This window comes from Camarhynchus parvulus, chromosome 14 (genome assembly GCF_901933205.1).
Source record: "Camarhynchus parvulus chromosome 14, STF_HiC, whole genome shotgun sequence".
Classification (NCBI taxonomy): Eukaryota; Metazoa; Chordata; class Aves; order Passeriformes; family Thraupidae; genus Camarhynchus; species Camarhynchus parvulus.
In genome coordinates this window covers 6,785,573-6,804,700 of record NC_044584.1, presented here as the reverse complement: position 1 = coordinate 6,804,700, position 19,128 = coordinate 6,785,573, and the positions used below count along the sequence as shown (strand labels likewise).

Below are 19,128 nucleotides of genomic sequence, written 5' to 3'. Positions count from 1 at the left end.
GCAGGCACACACAGCACCCACACTAATACCAACATTCACTTTTGCAGATACTTCCTGGGCACCGAAGATGGCAGAGATCCCATTTCTCTAGGAAAAAAAAGCTGAAGAATAACCCCAGATTTCAGAGTAACAATTGATCAGTGTCTTAGCCATGGCAACTTGCCACCTATAAACGGATGCAGGCGAGGGATAACATGTCTCTTATTCAGCAGCTACTTCATTCCCATTTAACTTTCAGAGCTCACAGGAGGGAACAGAAAAACCAACAGCTACAGCTAATGCACAGCAGCTCTTGCCTCATCAGGGCATCTCATTCCTGCTCACAGCTGGACCTTGAGGCTGCCCCTGCAGCGACAGAGATTGGAGCCAAGTGCAGTGACAGAGCACTGCTACACACACAGCTCTTCCCAAGCATCTCCCCCTGGTATGAGCCACCCTTGTTGGGATGGAGATATCTCATACCACAGGTTTTAATTTATCTCCTTATGGAGGTAAAGCACAGGGAAAGTCATTGCAAATGTCACAGCAATACCTGAGAGTTCAAGTGTCAGAAAAGGGAGCTGATTCACGTGTTTGGTGAGGACCTAGGGCTTCCACCTGGTCCTCACAGGATTCTCTGCATTTTCCCATTGTTTTTACTCATTTGCACTCCTTGAGTTCACCGTAGTGCTTGGATCAGGAAAAGGAAAGGAAATACATGCCAGAGTGGTTTGGGTTGGAAAGAACCTTAAAGCTCCTCTTGTTCCACCCCTGCCACGGGCAGGGACACCTTCCACTGCCCCAGGCTGCTCCAAGCCCTGTCCAACCTGGCCTTGTAGGGATGGGGGATCCACAACTTCTCTGGGCAAATGTAATTATACCCAGGACACTGCAGTGCTTGGTTTGTTATATCAGGGGTCAGCCTGGACTGGGTAAAGGATGCTATGCTTTCAGAGACCAGCTCAAACCAGCTGTGTTAAGTCTCCTGTGCAGAACACAGTTTAGTCTGGCAGATGGAGATGCTAAGTGAGACTCATTAATCTGTTAGCACTTTCACCCACCCACCAAAATCCCAGTGGTCTGAAGTCATGGTTTTCTGACAAATCCAGAAATCTATAGCTTGTACAACAGCTGCAACAAGAATAAAGTTCCAAGAAGAATAAAATGTTTCATTATACTACATGGGTAGGTAGGTCAAAATTATTCAAAGGATTTCAGAGTATAAGAAATTAGTGTCTGAAAGTATCTGCATGCTAGTTTGTGGCACAAAACTGGAAAAGGCAACTAATAAGTCCTGCAAAGCACCTGTTCTTCACTCTGCACATCTGAAACACCACAAAGGGTTAAAGCTTCAGGACAACAAAACTCTTTAAAAGAGAAGCTTTTTTTAAAAAACACCCCAGTTGTTACCTGCAGACAAAACAGCTACAAAACCAACTCTTGCTCACATAACCTCATCCCATTATCCTCTACCCCAGACACAGAACAGTGAAGGACCAAGGCTCTAAACAACAAAGCTCAGAAGTTGGCAAGCCGTGCTCAGGGCTGCCTGGTGCTGTGCCTATCTCCATATCTAGAAAGGTTCAATACCCTCATTCCAGGAGGCCAAGAAAAACTAAATATAGTAGGCAGGCTACCAGCAAACACCCAACCTGGCACAGCTTCCAGCTACCTGAAAAATCCATCCCTCTCTCCATAGGCTACTCCAATAGCTGCAATCCTTTCCCTTCTTTGGGGACAATGTGCTGCAAGGAGGCACTTTCAGGTTTTACTTACATGGATAATTGCACAAACAAACGAAGGGATGGAGGTAATGCAATAACAGCACTGATACCTCTCACTCAGGGGGATCATCTGGCCTTTTCAGATTGGGGATTTTTATTAAGCCTGACATCCGCTCACAAATAGGAGGGAGCATCCTCCCCTCACGTGTCAGGAGCCAAGTCCTCATACAGCAACTGCCTCTAAGAGCAGAGACACCATCCAAGAGCATCTGTTTTGTTTCAACCTCTGCCCTTAAAGGAGGACCCAGAAAGGAAAAAAACCCCAACGCTTTAAGCTGCATACTGGCTTTGTTGGTGTGTACAAGGTTTTCAATCAGAAAAAGCCTGAGGGAGAGCTGCTCACCTCTTGGCTTCTGAATGGCATCATGGATGTTGTGTTTCAAGCTTCAACCCTAAAGACAGACCCCAATTTTGACCAGGCTTTGAGATTTAGCTTAAAGGTATGCATGCTCCCTGCACAAAAAAATGAGGTCAAAGAAGCTTCTTTTGAAAAAATAAATAGAGCAATAAAGCATTCTTTCAGATTGGCTTCGCAGGGGATAAATCACTGAACAAATACAGCCATCTTATCTTGTTGGCAAATGGCACATTACAGCATCCAGCTTCACGGGAAATGCGCTGCTTGGTCGGAGAGCAAACTGATTTCTCATTGTCTTGGAAAATGCTGCTCTTTACTTTTTACAAGACTCGTTTGTTTTTAAAAAAAACACATGATCCCTAAGCAGTGCCAAGGCTGCTTTGCCTCCTGATGCCTCAGGACTTCCTAGCAACCTCACAGCAGAAACACGATCCATCTCCTCCGACCACGAGGACAACTTGTTTAAAATGGTATCCCAACAATATCCTGGCTGCCCTCCTGGCATTCCCCACATGGATGGGATGCAGCAAGCACAGGATTCCATGAACAACAGAGTGAAGCAGGTAAGGCACGGAGGTAAAGCTTTCCCCAAACCTCCCATTTTTAGCCTCTTTGTCCCTTCTAAAATCAAACACAGATACTAAGGACACCCAGTGAGGAACAAGAGCTCATGGGTGGTTACAGAAACACCCCTGGCTGTGGCATCCAGCAACAGCAATGCCTGTTCAGCATTTTGGCACTGATTTATGACAAGTGTACTTGCCTTTCCATTAGCCACAGCTCTCTCAGTTGACCCCTGGGCTCGGAGAGGCAGCCTCGACATTAAACTCCCATCGGCTTTCAGTCCCGCTGACCTCATCCCCAAAACTCTCTGCCATGTTTTACATCAGCCAGGGCCGAGGCATTCCATTAATGCTCCTCTGGCTCAGGAAACATCTGCTCTGTTTACCCTGCTAGCAGCACAGAGACCACTTAAAGCATCACCTTTGCCCCCCCAGCCCACGGCGGGAGGAGCGGCCGCGCACGGGGCGGGCCCTGGAGCTCCCGACCCCAGCACTCCAACCTGGCCATTCCTTATTCAGCAGGGCAGAGGGCACTCACACCATCAGGGCACAGCCACGGGAGAGGTGTTGGGTAGCAGCAAAGAAGGTGGATTCCTCCAGGCCAGAAGTGCAAGTCTGAGAGGGGAATGCGTGCTGACCCTAGCTGAAGATGAGCAAGCTGACTGGAAACAAGGATGGGTGAAAGAATGTCAGGAAATGATTAAATTTTTAAAATCCAAATGGTTTTACAGATCGAGGTAGAGACTCAATGGATATGGATGGTTAATGGTCTATCTCAATTAAATGTGCACTCCAGGGCCACCCTCACATCCCTCCAGCTCCATGACCAGGGCAGGAGTCCCTGCAGGGTGGTTTGTCCCACAGCATCAGGGAGGGACAGGACATCTTCCTGAGAGCAAAGCACAGCTCATCCAAAACAATCCCCCCAAAAGCACTGCAGGAACCACCACAAACACACAGCTTAGCTGCAGCCACCTGGGAGAGCCCAACAGCTCTGAAATACCTGTTGAGGCAGGGGGTGCTTATCTATCAGTACTACGTGCTGGAGGCTTAGGGCAAGTCTCCACCAGATCAAGGGGGATGTTACTACATATTTTGCCAAGGATTTCTGACAGCTAAGACCTCCAAAAGGCAAACCCCAAACACTTGCTGCTGCTGTTATTCCAGTGTTAGGTGTGCATTAAATTAACCCCTGATGTCCTCTGCTGCTGCTAGAAGCATCCTTTACCATTAACCACCCAGTCAAGGCTATAGCTGCTAACAAGCCCATTAAGACACAAAAATGTACAGCAGCCTTGGAATATCCAACAGCAACTGCCACAATAGAGGCCTAACACACAACATCCAGGGCATTCAGCAAGGGACATCAGCTTTTGTTATAATGAAGTCAGGAACAGGTTTTTCCCATCACTGATTACCTCAACAGTCCACGAATCTGCTCCATTTTAGATTTTTGTCTTGCCCTTGGACAGAGCTTAGACTATGAACTCACACAAAAAGACCCTGACACTCACAGAGGGCTTAGACCACTATTCCAATACCCCTATAAACAAGCAACAAACCCTCAAACCACCCTTTTAAAATTTTTAAATTTTGAAACTGCACACTAATGAAGGCTGGTTTGACTGGGGCTGTGCCATGCAATTCTGTTGACTTAACCCCACCAATCCTGAATGAGATGACAGGTATTGGGGAGAGAAAAGAATAAAAACTGTATTTGCTCGTGATCTGCAATACATAATGGAAGAGTAACACAATCTGCACAAACACTCCCTGTTTTTCAGCTCAGCCTCAGTGTCCAAAGTATCAGCTTTGCCAATTCTACCACAAAGCTGAAACACTGACATTAGGATTTTTACTAGTCCCCTTTCAACCAAAAAGATGAAAATGCAGTCAAAGGGGAAGAAGTTGGAACTGAATGAGACAAATCAAATTGTCCCTTTCCGGTTCCTTAATTCACATGTTAGGGGACAACCACAGCTGGGAATTTCAATCTCTGGAGCAATTAAAGAAAATTAAATTCAGGGAATGAGGCCTTATGCATTCAAAGCTTCATTAACCCTCTTGCCTTTTAATTAAATATGTGCACATGAAATTTTGGACAGAGTACTTGCCTCACTGACAATGCTCAATTTTAGTGGTAAATCAGTACTTGCCTTTTTTAAAAAAAAGAATGCACTGGGATTGTAAACTCTAGACCTCTCCAGCTTCACAGTGGCTTTATTAAATACAGTAGAAATTACTGCCTATCACCAGCTCCCACTTCATGGGAATGTCTGCTCTCCCTCAAATGCACCAGCAAAGCTCTGCTCTGGGCTTGCTTCAAGATAAGAGAGCCCCACCAACACCACGGATAAAACATGAGCCAGGATTTAAGAGCCCTACACTTATTACCATCAGTAAGAGAAATAAAGTTGGTGAGCTACAGCAGGATGGGTTTTACAGCCCACGGAGCAGAGATTAGAGCAGGCAGCCTCTCTTTTAAATACTGCTCATCCTTACAAAAGGCTCAGGCAGGCGCCAAAGGCGGTGTGTGACGAGGACACTTGAACGGATAATCTTTGAAAGGGGATATTGTCAAGTCTGCCCAGCCTAAATATCGAGCTGGCTTTGTGTGAGTTACCATCTGACTTGTGAGGGAGTCACGCTGCTCCTGCGCTGGCCTCCCGCCTCCCTGGGAATGTCAATGAAGCAGATTCGAGCTCATGGAGATGCCTGGCAGGGACTGAGCCCTGATTGCTTTGATGCTTCTCCACATCCATCCAGAACAGGGCCCCCACCTGATGCATGGGCAGGCAGTCACATTCTGGGACCAGCAGCACAGAGAGGGAAGACACACATGGTCCCTTTGTTGTCTCTAAGAGACTTCTGGGGAATCTGCCACCTCGAGCCAGACATTTCACCCAGAGATGTGCTCTCATCACTAGCAACCAAAGTTATGCCTCTGGGAGGGATCAGCCTTCAGTCTGTCCATTTTCTTTGTAAGCATGTTTTTGGGAGAGGGACTTGTCATTTGCCAGCACACTCTGATCACTGCTGGGTTTGTAGTTTACTGCTGACCAATGCATTTTAGCTGTTGTGACTATTCAAAGACGATGGTGTGTGTTTAGAGATGACCTTCTCTGTCTGTCACTTACCATAAGAGTAGACACATTTTACACTCAATGACACTCCCATGTTCACATGTGCCCCCCTCTCAAGGGGAAAGCTAACACAACAGACAACTGTTCACACCAGGCCTCCAAGGGATGCCAGTTTCCCAAGAGGATGCTTTGCCCAATTGAGTGAAGAGGCACAGCTCCATTAACCAGAAGCAAGCAATTCCTCATGCCCAATATTCACAGGTTAATTGCTGCATCCCTAAAATAATGTTCTGGTTTAATAGCAGCCGTATTCTCTCACATGGAGCAGAGTGAGCTGTTTGCTGCTGTGGGATGCCCTTGGTGCTACCAAGGACAATCTGAACGCACTGAGCATGACGGGCTCTCGCTGAATGCAAAAATAAACGCAGCCGCTTTGCTTCCTCAGCCTTTGACACCAACAGGGGAAGGGGCTTCCTGCTACAGCAACGAGGCACACGTGAATTTTGTGATGCTTGAAGTGCTGCCAGGCAGAACACAACCCATCACTCCAATTCTCTGCTGCTGGAAATTACAGGTCCATTAACCCTTCTCTGTGTGTGAGATGCTTTTCCCAACTGCACACAGCAAATAAGCAAAGAGGATGTGCATGGTAAGTGTGCCCAGGTGTGCTCCAGGGTGAAGGAGGCATTTCCAATGCAAACCTGCCCATACATACAGTTCTGCTCTCCAGTTCTGATGCTATCATTTTATGATGACAACATTTCCTGACCCAGTTTCTATCTTGCTCCCCATTCTTCTGGTACAAGTAGTAATTAGTAATGTCAGTGTTCTGGCCGAGTTGCTACAGTCCATTAATAATGCAAGAGTAGTAACAGAGAGAGAGCAGAAGAAAAGAGGCTTGAAGGTTAAAAGCAATAAGAGAATGCATTTTGGGGGACATTGGAAGGGGAGAGGAGAAGAGGAGTAGAATTGCTGGCCTACTGAGATTATAAACCATACACTTCAAAACACATCATTCCTTTCAGGTGGAAGTGGTGGGTGAGTCACTCATGGCTAATTAGAGGATAATATGCAAATAGGAATGACACACAGAGGTGATTTTTACTAAATTAGAAGTAAACTTGTGTTTCACCTTCCCTTTGCCCCTCCAAACCTGCTGCCTCACCACTCGGTGCTCCCATTTCCCCGTTACTCATGTTTCAGAGGTCAGTGCTAACCTGGGATCCCACACATGACGCACACTGAAGTTTCCTCTCTGCAGAGAATTTCTGTTGAGACCAGCCTGTACCTGCCCATCTACAGCCAAACCTTTAATGCCATTAATCCATCTTCTCCGGGCACACCTTAACCCCAGGCTCTGCTGGAGCTGTTTATGACATGTCCTGTGAACCTAAAATAAAGCTGGGTTTGAACAGGTAGCCCAGCATTTCCCCAGGCTTCCAAGGCTTGGGAATCTCCTCTGACTGACAGCAGCTCCCTCGAGAGCAACAGCTTCCCCCCCCCTAAGGCACACAATCCTCCCCATGGCACTGAATAAAGCTGCTGGAGCTGCATCCTCAACTGCATCACCTGGGAACTTGGTTTTCTTCCTTTTATGTTCTCCTTTTCCTGCTAAGCCCAGCATAGAACCAAAGCAATAAAGGAGCCTTTAGGTTTGGTGATGATTCCTTGGCTGTCCCTATTGCTAAATGAGAACTCACATGAAGAGTGGAAGGGCTGAAGTGTCTCTGCATGCCAGGAAGGTGGCTGGCTTGGGGCTGACTCTGCTCCCACACTGAAAAGCAGGGATCTTCTACAGGAAGATTTGTAAGACAACTGAACTCATTCTGAAAGGTCTTCTCTCCTGTTTGGCATTTACAGCTTCCTACATGGTACCAGGCCTCTTGTGAGGGATGATGTACAAAGCAACACATGCGCTCTTCTTTCCATTACCTAAAATCAAACACGTCAGTCCCTCTTGAAATATATATTTCAATAAATCAAGCTAATCAATGTTAAAATTTAACTGTGGCATAGCTCATTCTGACACTTAAGAGAACTACTCCAAAGTCCTCCAGCACAAAGGGCTTGGATGACTACCCACAAAGCATAAACACCCAGCATTGAGATTAACCCATAGAAGAATGGCAAAGGAAGGAAAAAAAAAAGGAAAGGAAAGATCAGCTTCAGAACTGCATGGTCGTTTGGGCCTTTCAAGTATCACTTCCTCTGTGGAGAGGAAGTGAGAGAAGCTGAAGGTTCTCAGATACAAACAGCTTCCCCTCCACAACAATGAGAGAAAAGAATGGGTGTTTTTAAAAAAAAAAAAAAAAAGAAAAAAAAGAAAAAAGGAAAAAGGAAAGCAGGCCAGCCCTGAACACACTGTGACCAAATTAGGAAACAAACTCCACTGACAGCCTCCAGAATGGCCATCATCTGCAGCAGCCTTGTGTTAGCTCAGGAAGTCTGATGACTGTGTCATCTGCTGAAATCTGTTTATATGCAAACAGAAAGGAGAAGCAAAACACCTCCCCACACTCCCTGCACCAGGTTAGGCCATCCCAAGGAGTCATCGGTGCCCTGACTTGATGCTATTCCAAACCTCTGCTGCTGACTCACACCCCTTCAAAGATAACTCTGTCCTGGAAGCACTAAGGTACAGCAAAATTAGGTGTATGGGGTTTTTAAAGTGCATTTTTTAAGTGGTTAGCTGAGGCAGATGAAGCTGAGGTTAGAGATCAGTGATTACTACGACAGGAATGTGAGGGGGAGGAAAGAGAAGGAAGATACAGCTTCTTGAGTAAGGTCAGAACAATGTTTTTAATTTGCCTTGGGAACAGCCTTTTTCCATCCCCTCCAACATCCATTTCCACTGCAGCAGCAAAATGATAACCCTGATCCAACACTCTGCAAATACACCAGGCAGGGTTTTAACCTTAAACTGCTGTGAAAGGACCTGCACAGAGCTCACAGCAGTCCCAGAACACTCGGCGGCACTGCTACCCTGCTGTGGGGACACACAAGTGACTGAGCAAAGTTGCCTCACTGTTTAAAAATCAAACAAATGAAAGAATCTGAGCACTTTGGTCCATACAGAGATTCAGGGTTTCTCCCTGTTGTTAGGGTGACTATGTTACATTGCTCCCACTCTTGTCTGCATGAGACAGAAGAAAACCCTCTTGTCCCTTTCAAAGGGATTGAGGAGGAAATGGCAAAGCTGCCAGCTCATCTCAGCCTCAGCACAACTACAGCTTTCAGGGTCCTTCCAGCCCCAGGACTTTGGCTATGAGGCCACTCCACCAATTCTCCACATTCAAGGCAGCCAACAGTCTTTCACAACCCACTCAGGGCGTTCTTCTCCAATTCCTCATGGAATTCATCACCTATCTCCAAAGACAGTCACCATAAATCAGAGCTGACCACAGGTGTGCTGTTCCTCTCAGTGTTTCCTTTGTCTAAATAGTTGCAGGCTCCCTTTGCCCAGGGACAAAAGGCTAAACAAGAAGCTGGAGCTTAAATTTCCATCTCCACATGAAGCTGTACTCAGTTTATTACTTCTGAACCTTCCCCCAAGCAAAGGACAAAGCTATGAATGGAAGGCAGCACTGCTACCTCGTATGGACCTGACACAGAGGCACTCACTGGTCAGTGAACAGCCTTTTCAATTGGCTTTTCACTGACTGGATATTGCTGTACAAGGCAGAAAGTAAGCTAGTAAGCTATTTTTACAAGGAGTAAGCTTTGTTGCTCAAAATTGCACTGACTTACACAGTCCATTTTTAAAGGGACTAGTCTGAGTTCCTGCTTTCAGCAGGTTTTTTTTTTCCCTGCAAGAGACAGATACCCCATTTAATCTGACCTCTTTCCTCAGGTCCATTTCCAGGCTGGGCCTCACCCTCTCCTCCTGTCAGACTCATTTATCAAGTGAAGCATTTCCACATACCACTGCATAAATAGACTTGACCTTGTTAAAGCAGCAGCAGCACCTGAGCTCCCACTGATGGAGTCTCTCCACCCCACCACAGCAATTAACCCAGCCCACTCCTACCCTCTTCCCAGGTGGGGTATTCTCAAAGCTTCTACAGCCCTTTCCTACGTGTCTCAAAGGGTGACAGGTTGGCAAGCAGTGATTTGGGGCTGATCACTGTGTCTTCTTCTCTGGAAAGTGGAATTTAGGGCCAACTTACTGCTTACAACTCAATTCTTGCAACTGCTCCTGCCCATTCCAAGCACACAGCAAAAATCAAGGTGTAAGACAGTACCCCCAGCATGTGGCCTTCCCTTGTTCCCCTTGCAGTTTCTTCCCAGGATAAGCAGCTTGCCCAGCATAAATCTGGGGATGAGAAGATCTCCTGACTTCCAGCACTCCCCAGGCAACTCTGGCCCTCCCCACCTCGATGGCACAGCCCGTGTGGTTCAGCGCACGTGCCCGTCCTCCACGGGACTGTACTTTTAAGGTTTGCTCTACCACAAACTCTCTCCTGTTATCTACCTCCCTTTAGAACCTGGCAATAAAACCTACTGGGGTGTTATCTGCTGCCTACAATCACCTCAACCCCACCTTGGACCTTGGTCCCTCCCTCGGGCCCATCCCTGTGCGGAGATAGGGAAGGAGGCTCCGATAGCATCGCACTCGCCCTGCCCGCAGCTCGGCCCCAGCCCCGCGGCTGCAGCCGAGCCTCAATGTCCTTTTATGGAAGAAAAATGAAAATCGCCTGCCCAGCCGTGGAGAGCCTGAGCAGAGCTGAGCCGGGCTGACAGACGGAAACTCGCCATTTGTTGTGGTTTTGGCACTGAGGGAGCCCAGAGAGTTCCCATGTGCGCTGTGAGTTTAAAAAGGGCGCAGCGGAGAGCTCCAGAGCAGGAGGTGTTGGGGATGCAGAGCCATGAAGAGATGGCTTAGAGAATTCTGCTGACATGGACACAGGGAGACAGGTCTCCAGATCCAAGCAGACATAGGCATGAGTGCTCCATTCCCAAGCACTATCCCTGGAAGTGTTCAAGGCCAGGATAGAGCCCTAAGCAACCTGGTCTAGTGGAAAATGTCCCTGCCCATGGTGGGGGGGTGAAAATGAATGGTCTTTAAGAGTTCTTTCAACCCAAACCATTCTGTAACAAGGTCATTCTCACCACACTTCCCTGTCTTCCTTGTCCCAGCAAATTTTCTTAAAAGACAGAGAGGATGGGAATTCAAACAGGAGCTGGGACTTGAGGTCATTGCCACCAAAAATAAATTAGTGAGGGGTCTGCCACAGCAAATGCCACCTTCAGCTCTGCTCTGTACTAAAGCTGTGGGGCTAAGCTCCAAGTAACAATCAAATCCAAATAAACAGGCTCAAGGCAAAACATACGGATAATAGCAATAAGAATGTCTGAACAGAGAATGAGATGGGGCCACAGGACTTTCAAAATGTTTGCGCTGCTGTCAGGAAGCTGAATGAGACAGCAGACTTCAACAGCTGGGAAAACATGTTGCAAAACAAGGAGAATTAAGTAATTCTCCATATGTATATCCTACTCTGAGGCATTCTGGACAAGCTCAATTTCTCCAACCAGGACAATCTCTTTTTTCCATGTTGCACACGCACCCTGCCAGCTACAAATCCTGATACAGTTTAAGCCTAAATCCACAGCACATCTGGAGTCGGGCAGGGCAGCTCTGGGCAGCATGGCCCAGCCTTTAGCACAGAAATAATGGGCCCTGTGGTATGTGTTGGATGACATCCTTGGACAGCTGTGTCATCCTGAACACATCCCCTGCTGCTGGGTGCTGGATTACACAAACAGTTCCCCCTGCACTCCATAAAACACTCCTAAGCAGTGTTACCCACCTCTGAACCACAAGCAGCTGCATGTGCCTTGCTGTGCCAGGTACAGAGATCACAGTGTCACAGGATCCCCCTCAGCTCCTTCTGCAAATTTAGGTCTTGTTGATCAAGCGATAATTTATTTCAGCAAGACCCCTTCTCTCAGAGCCATGCAAACCGCTCAGTGCAACTCATTCGCGCTACGGGTGCTGGTGGTGCCCTGCTAAGAGTGGTTGTGTTCAGGCACAGCTCAGTGCAAGTTTAAACCTGCCCCAATTCCAGCAGAAAATGAAGGCTAAAAGCAGCTGGGTGCATCTGTTCCTAGCCAGCACCTCCAAATCAATCCCGAGACACAGAACAGCTTAATAAGGCGTGGCCTAAAACACAAAGTCTCAGTGCTGCTAATTAAAACAACATGAGGGTTGTTGGTGGCCAGAGAGCCTAAGCTGAAGATGAAAGAGCAGAAATTTTATCCATCTGAGATAGGCACATCAATGCTCAAGGCAGTCCCCAAACCCACTGGACAGCTGCCCCGGCCAAGGACAATGCCATCCCACACCATGCAGCCACATGGCATCATCTCTTACACCCAGCCAGCACTGACCCAGACAACTGGGTACCATAAAGCAATAAAAATTCCACACTGTGAAAAGGAGTTTTAAGGCAAACTCTTGGAAATGCAAGTCCCTGCAATGTGGCCTGGCTATGAAAGGAGTGCTGGGGGTTTCAAGCTCTCTGCTGCTCCGTGCATGCATTATTTCCATGGCAACGGCAGCTTTCAGCTCCCCATCTCTTGCTGGCTGAAAGCCCTGCAGTGCTTTGTGCTGAGACTGCAAAGAAGGGAAACCATCTCCCTCTCCCACAACACGGCGCCAGGGCCGGCAGCAGCAGCTGGGAACAAAAGCCTTGTCTTCAACAGTGTGGGGTCTTGGGAGGAGGGAGGTTGAGCACAGAGGATGGACTTCCTTTTCTGGGGGAAAACAGCACTTCCCCCAGCATGCAGAAGTGCACCCTCACCTCCCAGTGCTGCACAACTCAACCAGCAACATGTGCCTTTCCTTGTTTTACTACAGTTGCCAGCTTTGGGTTGCTCTGTAGTGCTGGGAGGAGGAATGTGCATCCTTGGAGATGAGAAATTTGAGCGCGGCTTCTATGCAGGGATGCCTCCAAGATGGAGGCCTGGAAAACCCTCCTGTCACCAGGAAGCCTGGCTCCATGTGCAGTCAGCAGCCTATCACAGAGCAAAACCTCAATACTCAGCCAAATCTGAGTGAAAGCTGCCTCTGCCCCAGCTCAGACTGCACACACACAGAATGTATTGTAGGGTGGCTCAGAGGTAAGTGATATTTCTCCTTGGCTAACTAAACTTTTCCTCCACCCTGCTGTTTGTCATATTAAGATTCAAGCCCTGGCCACCTAACCAGGAGCCAAACTTGATGCCACACAGCTGGAGCCACAGTGGCCCTGGCAGATGGTGCCAGCTCATCTGCATGCTCCCTGTGCAGCCAGGCACTCACAGAGGCAGGGCAGCTTGCCCACTGCTCAAGGTACAATCAGCCACATTTTGGCCCCTGCAAGATGCAAATGACTGGAACTACAGGTGAGATGCACAGGCAGTGACCTGGGTGTGTGTAGAGCTCTTACTGTTGAGCCCAGCACACAGACAGAGCCAAAGTGAAGGATTGCAGCTGGCTCACATCACTTGCTTTACAGCATATCCATAGCTGGCCCAAATATGAATGAACCTCCCTGCAAGATTTAATGGAGACCCCGAGGGTATCAACACAAACTCCCAAAGCCAGGCAAAGGATCCAGGTGATGGAGCACAGGGATACAACAGGTCCACCATCTGGTCCTCCTCTCCCCACCCTTAAAGCACTCTGAGATTTTGGGAGAGACACATTTTGACCTTCCCCTTTCCACACTTCCCCTTGCTTTAGGTTCAGCTATGTGAGTGCAGTCCTTCCAACCTGAGAGGGACTCCTTCCAGGATCAGTCATCACCAGAGACACTGCTAGCAAAGCCAGTGCATCCTCTCCAAGCTCTGTGGAGTTCCCTAGATTAGCCCTTTCCTCCCTTAGGGCAACCATTTCCTGCAAGCAAGAGCATTAACAGAAATTCTTCATTCAGGAGAGAGAGGAGATAGCAGGAATATGAAGAACCACTGCAGCTGATGCTGAGACACCACATCCTGCTATCCAAATTCCTCACCCTCGACTTCAAATCCTGAAGTCGTTAAAGACTTCTAAGAAGAGCACAAAGCTACTCAGCAGATTTTCAGCTAATGAATCAACACAAGCTGTCCAGGAAACCAGAAATCCAGCCCACTGGAATGCTGTAACCCCGGGGGGCGGGGGGGAACAGGCAGTACACTAGGAAGGAAATGAAACAGTGAAGCAGTAGGAAAGGAACATTTCAGCACTGATCCCTCTTACACCATCACTCTGCTGCATTACACATTTTAGGGGAAAAGCAACTTCAATTCATTTTGCCCATTGAAGGGTTCATGTTTTTCAAGCCTAAATTCTGTTTTTTAGTGCTGACATATGTACATTTTGAAAACAGCTCAGCTTTTGCAAAAACAGTCAGAAAAAACCTGAGATTTAAACGTGAATCAACATTGCCACCTAGTGCCTAGCAAACCTCCCTGCCCCAACACCAGGACCTTCCTTTCCCCATCGTGAAGGGTAGATGTTAACAAAACCTATCTGGAGATCAGGATCTGAAATGGAATTGAGCATATTTCATAAACAGCTTTCTCCCCCAAAGTAAGTTAAATTTTCGCATGAGAGTTCAGTGCTGGCAACTTCAACTTCTCCAGACGACAGAATTTAACTGTCTATTAGGCTTTTTTAGCCAACATCTTCCCAAGAAAAAGAGGACTCCTCCTCTATCAACAGTGCCCTGAAATTCACCTGTCCAGGCACCCAATTTTACAGAAGAAGATCAGTAGGATCCAGCAAATACTTTGCTGCCCTATGCAGTCACATGAGATACTGCTACTAGGAAGGGTGAGTTGTCCTCCCAGCTCTCCTTCCCAACACTCCAGAAGAGACCAAATGTGAAGTAAGCCCCAATTACCTTTCTGCAGCGGGGATTGGGGCAGCTGAACCGCTTCACATCACTGTCCAGTAGAGCTGGGAAGTTACAGAAGGGACACCTGTAGCCCAAAACAAGATGCCATTAATGCAGAGTGCCAAACACAGCTTTGCTGAAAGCTGATTTAGTCAAATAGCTGCATGGAAGTTGCTAAGGCTGCCAACCCAATGCCTGTTGCCAGGATGTGCTGACTATTGCCTTTTTGCTCATATTTCTTCAATCACTTCCCCGTTTGCAATCAAAATATTATATGCTCAGCACTGCTTTTGACCATGTAATTTAGTGGATCAGCACAGAGCTGGCAAGCAAGTCTTGGGGGAGACAAGTCTATTGAATTTTAATCTGCTCCTAGTCAAAGGCAGAATAAAAACAGACCTGGGAAGGCAGAAGACTGAATTTATAATCCAGCTCTTTAAAAGCTACCTATCTCAGACTCAGCACAAAAGTAGAGTTCCAGGCAACAATTTTGCACAGCAGCAAGTGCAGCACTCTCTGTGGGACACTCACCTGACAAGCTCATCTGCACAGGCAGCAGCCACCTCCTCCTCGGCCTTCCGCTCGTAGTATTTGCAGAGGATGTTCTCAGGGAGCACCTTCTCCAGCTCACTGGTGGGGAAGGAACACGTGCAGCTGCCTTCCATGCAGCTCAGCTCTGACTGGGGTTGGAAAAGAGGGCTCAGGTTCAGTATGACATTAGCAAAGTGCAACTCAGGATCCAGAACATTTCCAAGCAAATTGGTGCAGAGCCTTGCTCAGACAGAGCAAGGGCTGAAGTCAGCAGATCTCAGAATGACTTGGGTTTGGGGACTTTAAAAATCATCCAGTTCTAAATCCCTGTCATGGGCAGGGACAGCTTCTATCCCAGCTTGCTCCAAGCTCTGTCCAGCTTGACACTTCCAGGGATGGGGTATCTGCAACTTCTCTGGGTAACCTTTGCCAGTGCCCCATAACAAAATTTTTTTCCCAAGATCTCGTCTAAATCCACCCAAGACGACTGCCAGAGAATGGGTTCACTATGGAACGAACAAGCCTAATTAAACAAATCAGGCCTCAAACAAGCACTGGGCAGGAAGGTGCTGTTGCCAGCTAGGATCACAATTCACTCCAAGTCCATTGTGACCATATATCAGCCTGTTATTATTGTTCAGTCTCTGCTGAGAACCAGCACTCACACACTTCATTCTTTTCAATAAAGTCACATAAAATATAGCTGTCTGTTTATACATTTACATGAAATGGATCCCAGAGTACAACAGCATCCCACAGTTTGAGCATCATATCCTGAGGCAAAGGAGCAGACACACTTCAGAGCAGGTTAATGACCTGTTTATAACTCAGCTAAGTACCAGGATAATTGCTAGTTAAATCAGAGACTAAGGAGGTTAGTAGTACCATAGAGGAACTAACCTCCCAGTTAAGTTGGGATCACAGTGATACTATGAAGGACAAACACTCTTAGGTAGAAGGAGATAGGCCAAGTCAGAGATAATTGTTCCCTGTACAGATACCACTGGTTTATTTATAGAATAAAATAATATAGAAAATAAAAGCCAAACAAATGATTGTTTTACTATGAGTGTTGTATAAAGTTTTCCTAACAATCAAATTGCTAAGCAGAGAGAGAGAAAAAAAAAAGGAGGTTAGTAACCCTGAAATCCCATGCAAAGATCACATTGTGAAGTTGTTGGCTTCACTTGATGGCAAGACTGACTTGGATTTCAGGGCACCATTCCATTCAAGTATTTCCTGGGAAGTGCAGTTACATCTGTTTTAAGTCACAACACTACACAAACAGCAATGTCATCTCCCAACAGCAATTACCCATTTCCCCCTTGTCCAGTTGTGAAATCCTTACCTTCCCAGAGCCAAAAACTGCCTCCTGAGCATATTTAATTAGGCACTCCTTGCAGAACAAGTGACCATCTGCACACTGAGTCAACTCTTCGAAGGCAAACTCCCCATAGCAGCAGCGGCACTCGATCATCTGTCCATCCTGCAGCCACCAGAGGAACAGCATCAAAACATCAACAGCTATAGCAACACACACACAACTGCAAGGCAGAAAAAACTGCCAGCATTAATGCTAAAAAACAGCTACAGATACACACCATTCCATTAGATATCTTATTTGGTGGTTTAAATTCTCTAAAAGCAATCAGAAACGCTGTTTCAAGTCACTTTGTATCTACATGTCCTGCTTGACAGGATCCAGAAAGCTACAGAACATGAAGAGATTAATAATTCTTAGCTCACAAGCAGAGCAGCATTTTGGGTTTGGGAAGCTGCAGTCACAGGGAAGCAGCTTGAGTGTGCACACCACTCTCATAGGGAAAACCAAGATTCAGATCTGTTACCCTCTAAAGGAACATTTACCATCTGCCTTGGCAGACCCTGTCTTGGCCTCTTAACTGTGGGGGTGGAGAAGTTTGCCACTGCTAAAAAGTATAAGTATAGCCCACTTTTCTAAAGTTTGAAAAGGAAATGAACATTGAAACCAAAACGTAATGCACAGCTGCTGAACTGTTCTCTACACTTTCTCTGAAGCAGAAGAGCTGATTTTCAGGTTTTTAAAAAATTCTTTCTGCAAACAAGGAAGGCCTTCTCACTGGCCAAGCTCCAACAACAGCGGATCTGTTTGAAACAGCCATAATGACAAGAATGAGAGCAAACCTGATGCTATTCTGTTGCAATGTTTGTTCTGAGCAGTGAAGATACAAGCTGAATTACTACAGATCATTACATGCATCAATACTGTCTTGCTGGCCTCAGCTCCTGTATACCTTTCCTAAAAGCCAGCCAACAAACATTACACAGGTTTTGCCAGCTCAGCAAAAGCAGCACAGTGAAATGCAGCTTCAGAAAAGCTCCATTCCAGAGCTAAAAGTATCTGTGAAGGAGGAACTGCAAAAGTGTCTGTGCACAAGCTGAATTCAACTTATAACATTATGGATCCTGACCTTCTGATACTGCTCCTCGTTCATCTGCAGAGCCAGGAGGAAGTCTGCATGCTGCAAGAGACACATGCATCTGTATTTACAGAACAGATAAAGCAATTTTCCAAACTCTCCACTCATTTACATTATCTCAGGACTCACAAACCACCATAAAAGGCTCGCTGTCTGCTTGTAACATCACTCAGCCCATCCCTCCAAGCCATTAAGCTATTTTTGATTCAGCTAAAACAGATGGGAGAAGCAAAGGCAGCAAGAACAAAGAACCAAATTCTGTCTTGTGGGGTTCAGGTTTCCATGGGCAGAGATGATCTCACCCAATGGGCCCCTCCAGAAAACATGAGCTTTTTGTTTCAAAGGAGACCTTATCCATCTGCCTAAGAGACAAGGATCTTTAAGGAGCTACTTTAGAAAGGACTGTGAGTGCAGAGCTGTGAGTTCACTCTTTCCTCAGCCTAGGAGAGGAAGACAACACAGCAGTGGGTGTTGCAGGTTCTGTTTCAAAATATCCAGTTCTCAGCACGGGAGAAACCCTTCTGGAACCACAGGACTGCCAGCCTGGGGAGGGCAGAGTGAGTGGACACACTGCCTTGGGCCTGCCCATTACTCACCACCAACACTGAGCTGCAATTACAAGCCCTAAAGCAGCAGAGAAGCCTGCTAGCAATTAGAGGAAAGAGTTAATTAGTAGAGCTTTCACCACTTCATAGCAAACTTCCCCCTCCAGAATGGTGTTTGCACAAGCAGCAGCTGCATATTTAAGCAAATATGAAATTCTCTGCTTGGCTTCTTTCCTTTATAATGGAGTTTCTTGCAAAGAGATATGTGTAACAGGTAGGGAAGGGGAAAACATAGTTATTCAATACTTGGTTCGGTGTTTGAGTTTCTGTAAGAGACAGATTTTTCATGTTTAGGGCCAAAACTTCAACAGTTGTTGAAGATTTGCACATGATCAAAGCAGCTCCTGTCACTCACCTCTGCCATCTCTTTCACTTTCTGCTCATAGAACTCCTGCTCCAGCAGCACTGGGGGGAGAAGGGACAGCCTGTCATAGGTCCTCCAGTGCCTTCTCTTGTTCTCCAGGAAGAACATGCGCTTCTTAATCTTCACATCCCCTGAAGCAGAGTTAAAGGCTCAATAAAAAGGGATAAAGCAGCCAGAACAAAGCTTAAATCCTTCTTCCTGCATACACCACCAGCTGCAGACTTTCAGCAGCTCACACAGCACTTCACCAAGCAGAGGTGCTAATGAGGAGCATCTCCAAAACAGATACCACTGACAGAAACTCAGCTCTTTTGGGACCACATCCCCTTTCAGGAGTTGCTTTCAGCTGCAAGCCAGTTCTGCTTACAATAATGATGCAGAGAGCATAATACACAGCTTGGCATTTACCTTGCTCAAATTTGAAGTCTATATAGGAATATTGATTCATTTCTTTCCTCCTTTTTCGTTTCCCGCTGGTTTCGGGAGACAGCTCCTGCCACTTTTTGATAGCATCTGAAAAGGCCTAGAAAACAACAAACAG

At 46.7% G+C, this 19,128-nt stretch overlaps 1 protein-coding gene across 1 annotated transcript in view; it reads right to left on the bottom strand.

Annotated features, from left to right (window-relative positions):
- The window catches only part of RNF216 (ring finger protein 216), a 76,198-nt gene that overhangs the window by 32,088 nt on the left and 24,982 nt on the right, over positions 1-19,128 (bottom strand). Inside the window, 6 exon segments of the mRNA XM_030958013.1 lie at positions 14,635-14,713; positions 15,160-15,308; positions 16,508-16,645; positions 17,610-17,660; positions 18,579-18,718; positions 18,996-19,110. Of these exon segments, the coding sequence (XP_030813873.1) occupies positions 14,635-14,713; positions 15,160-15,308; positions 16,508-16,645; positions 17,610-17,660; positions 18,579-18,718; positions 18,996-19,110 (672 nt within the window).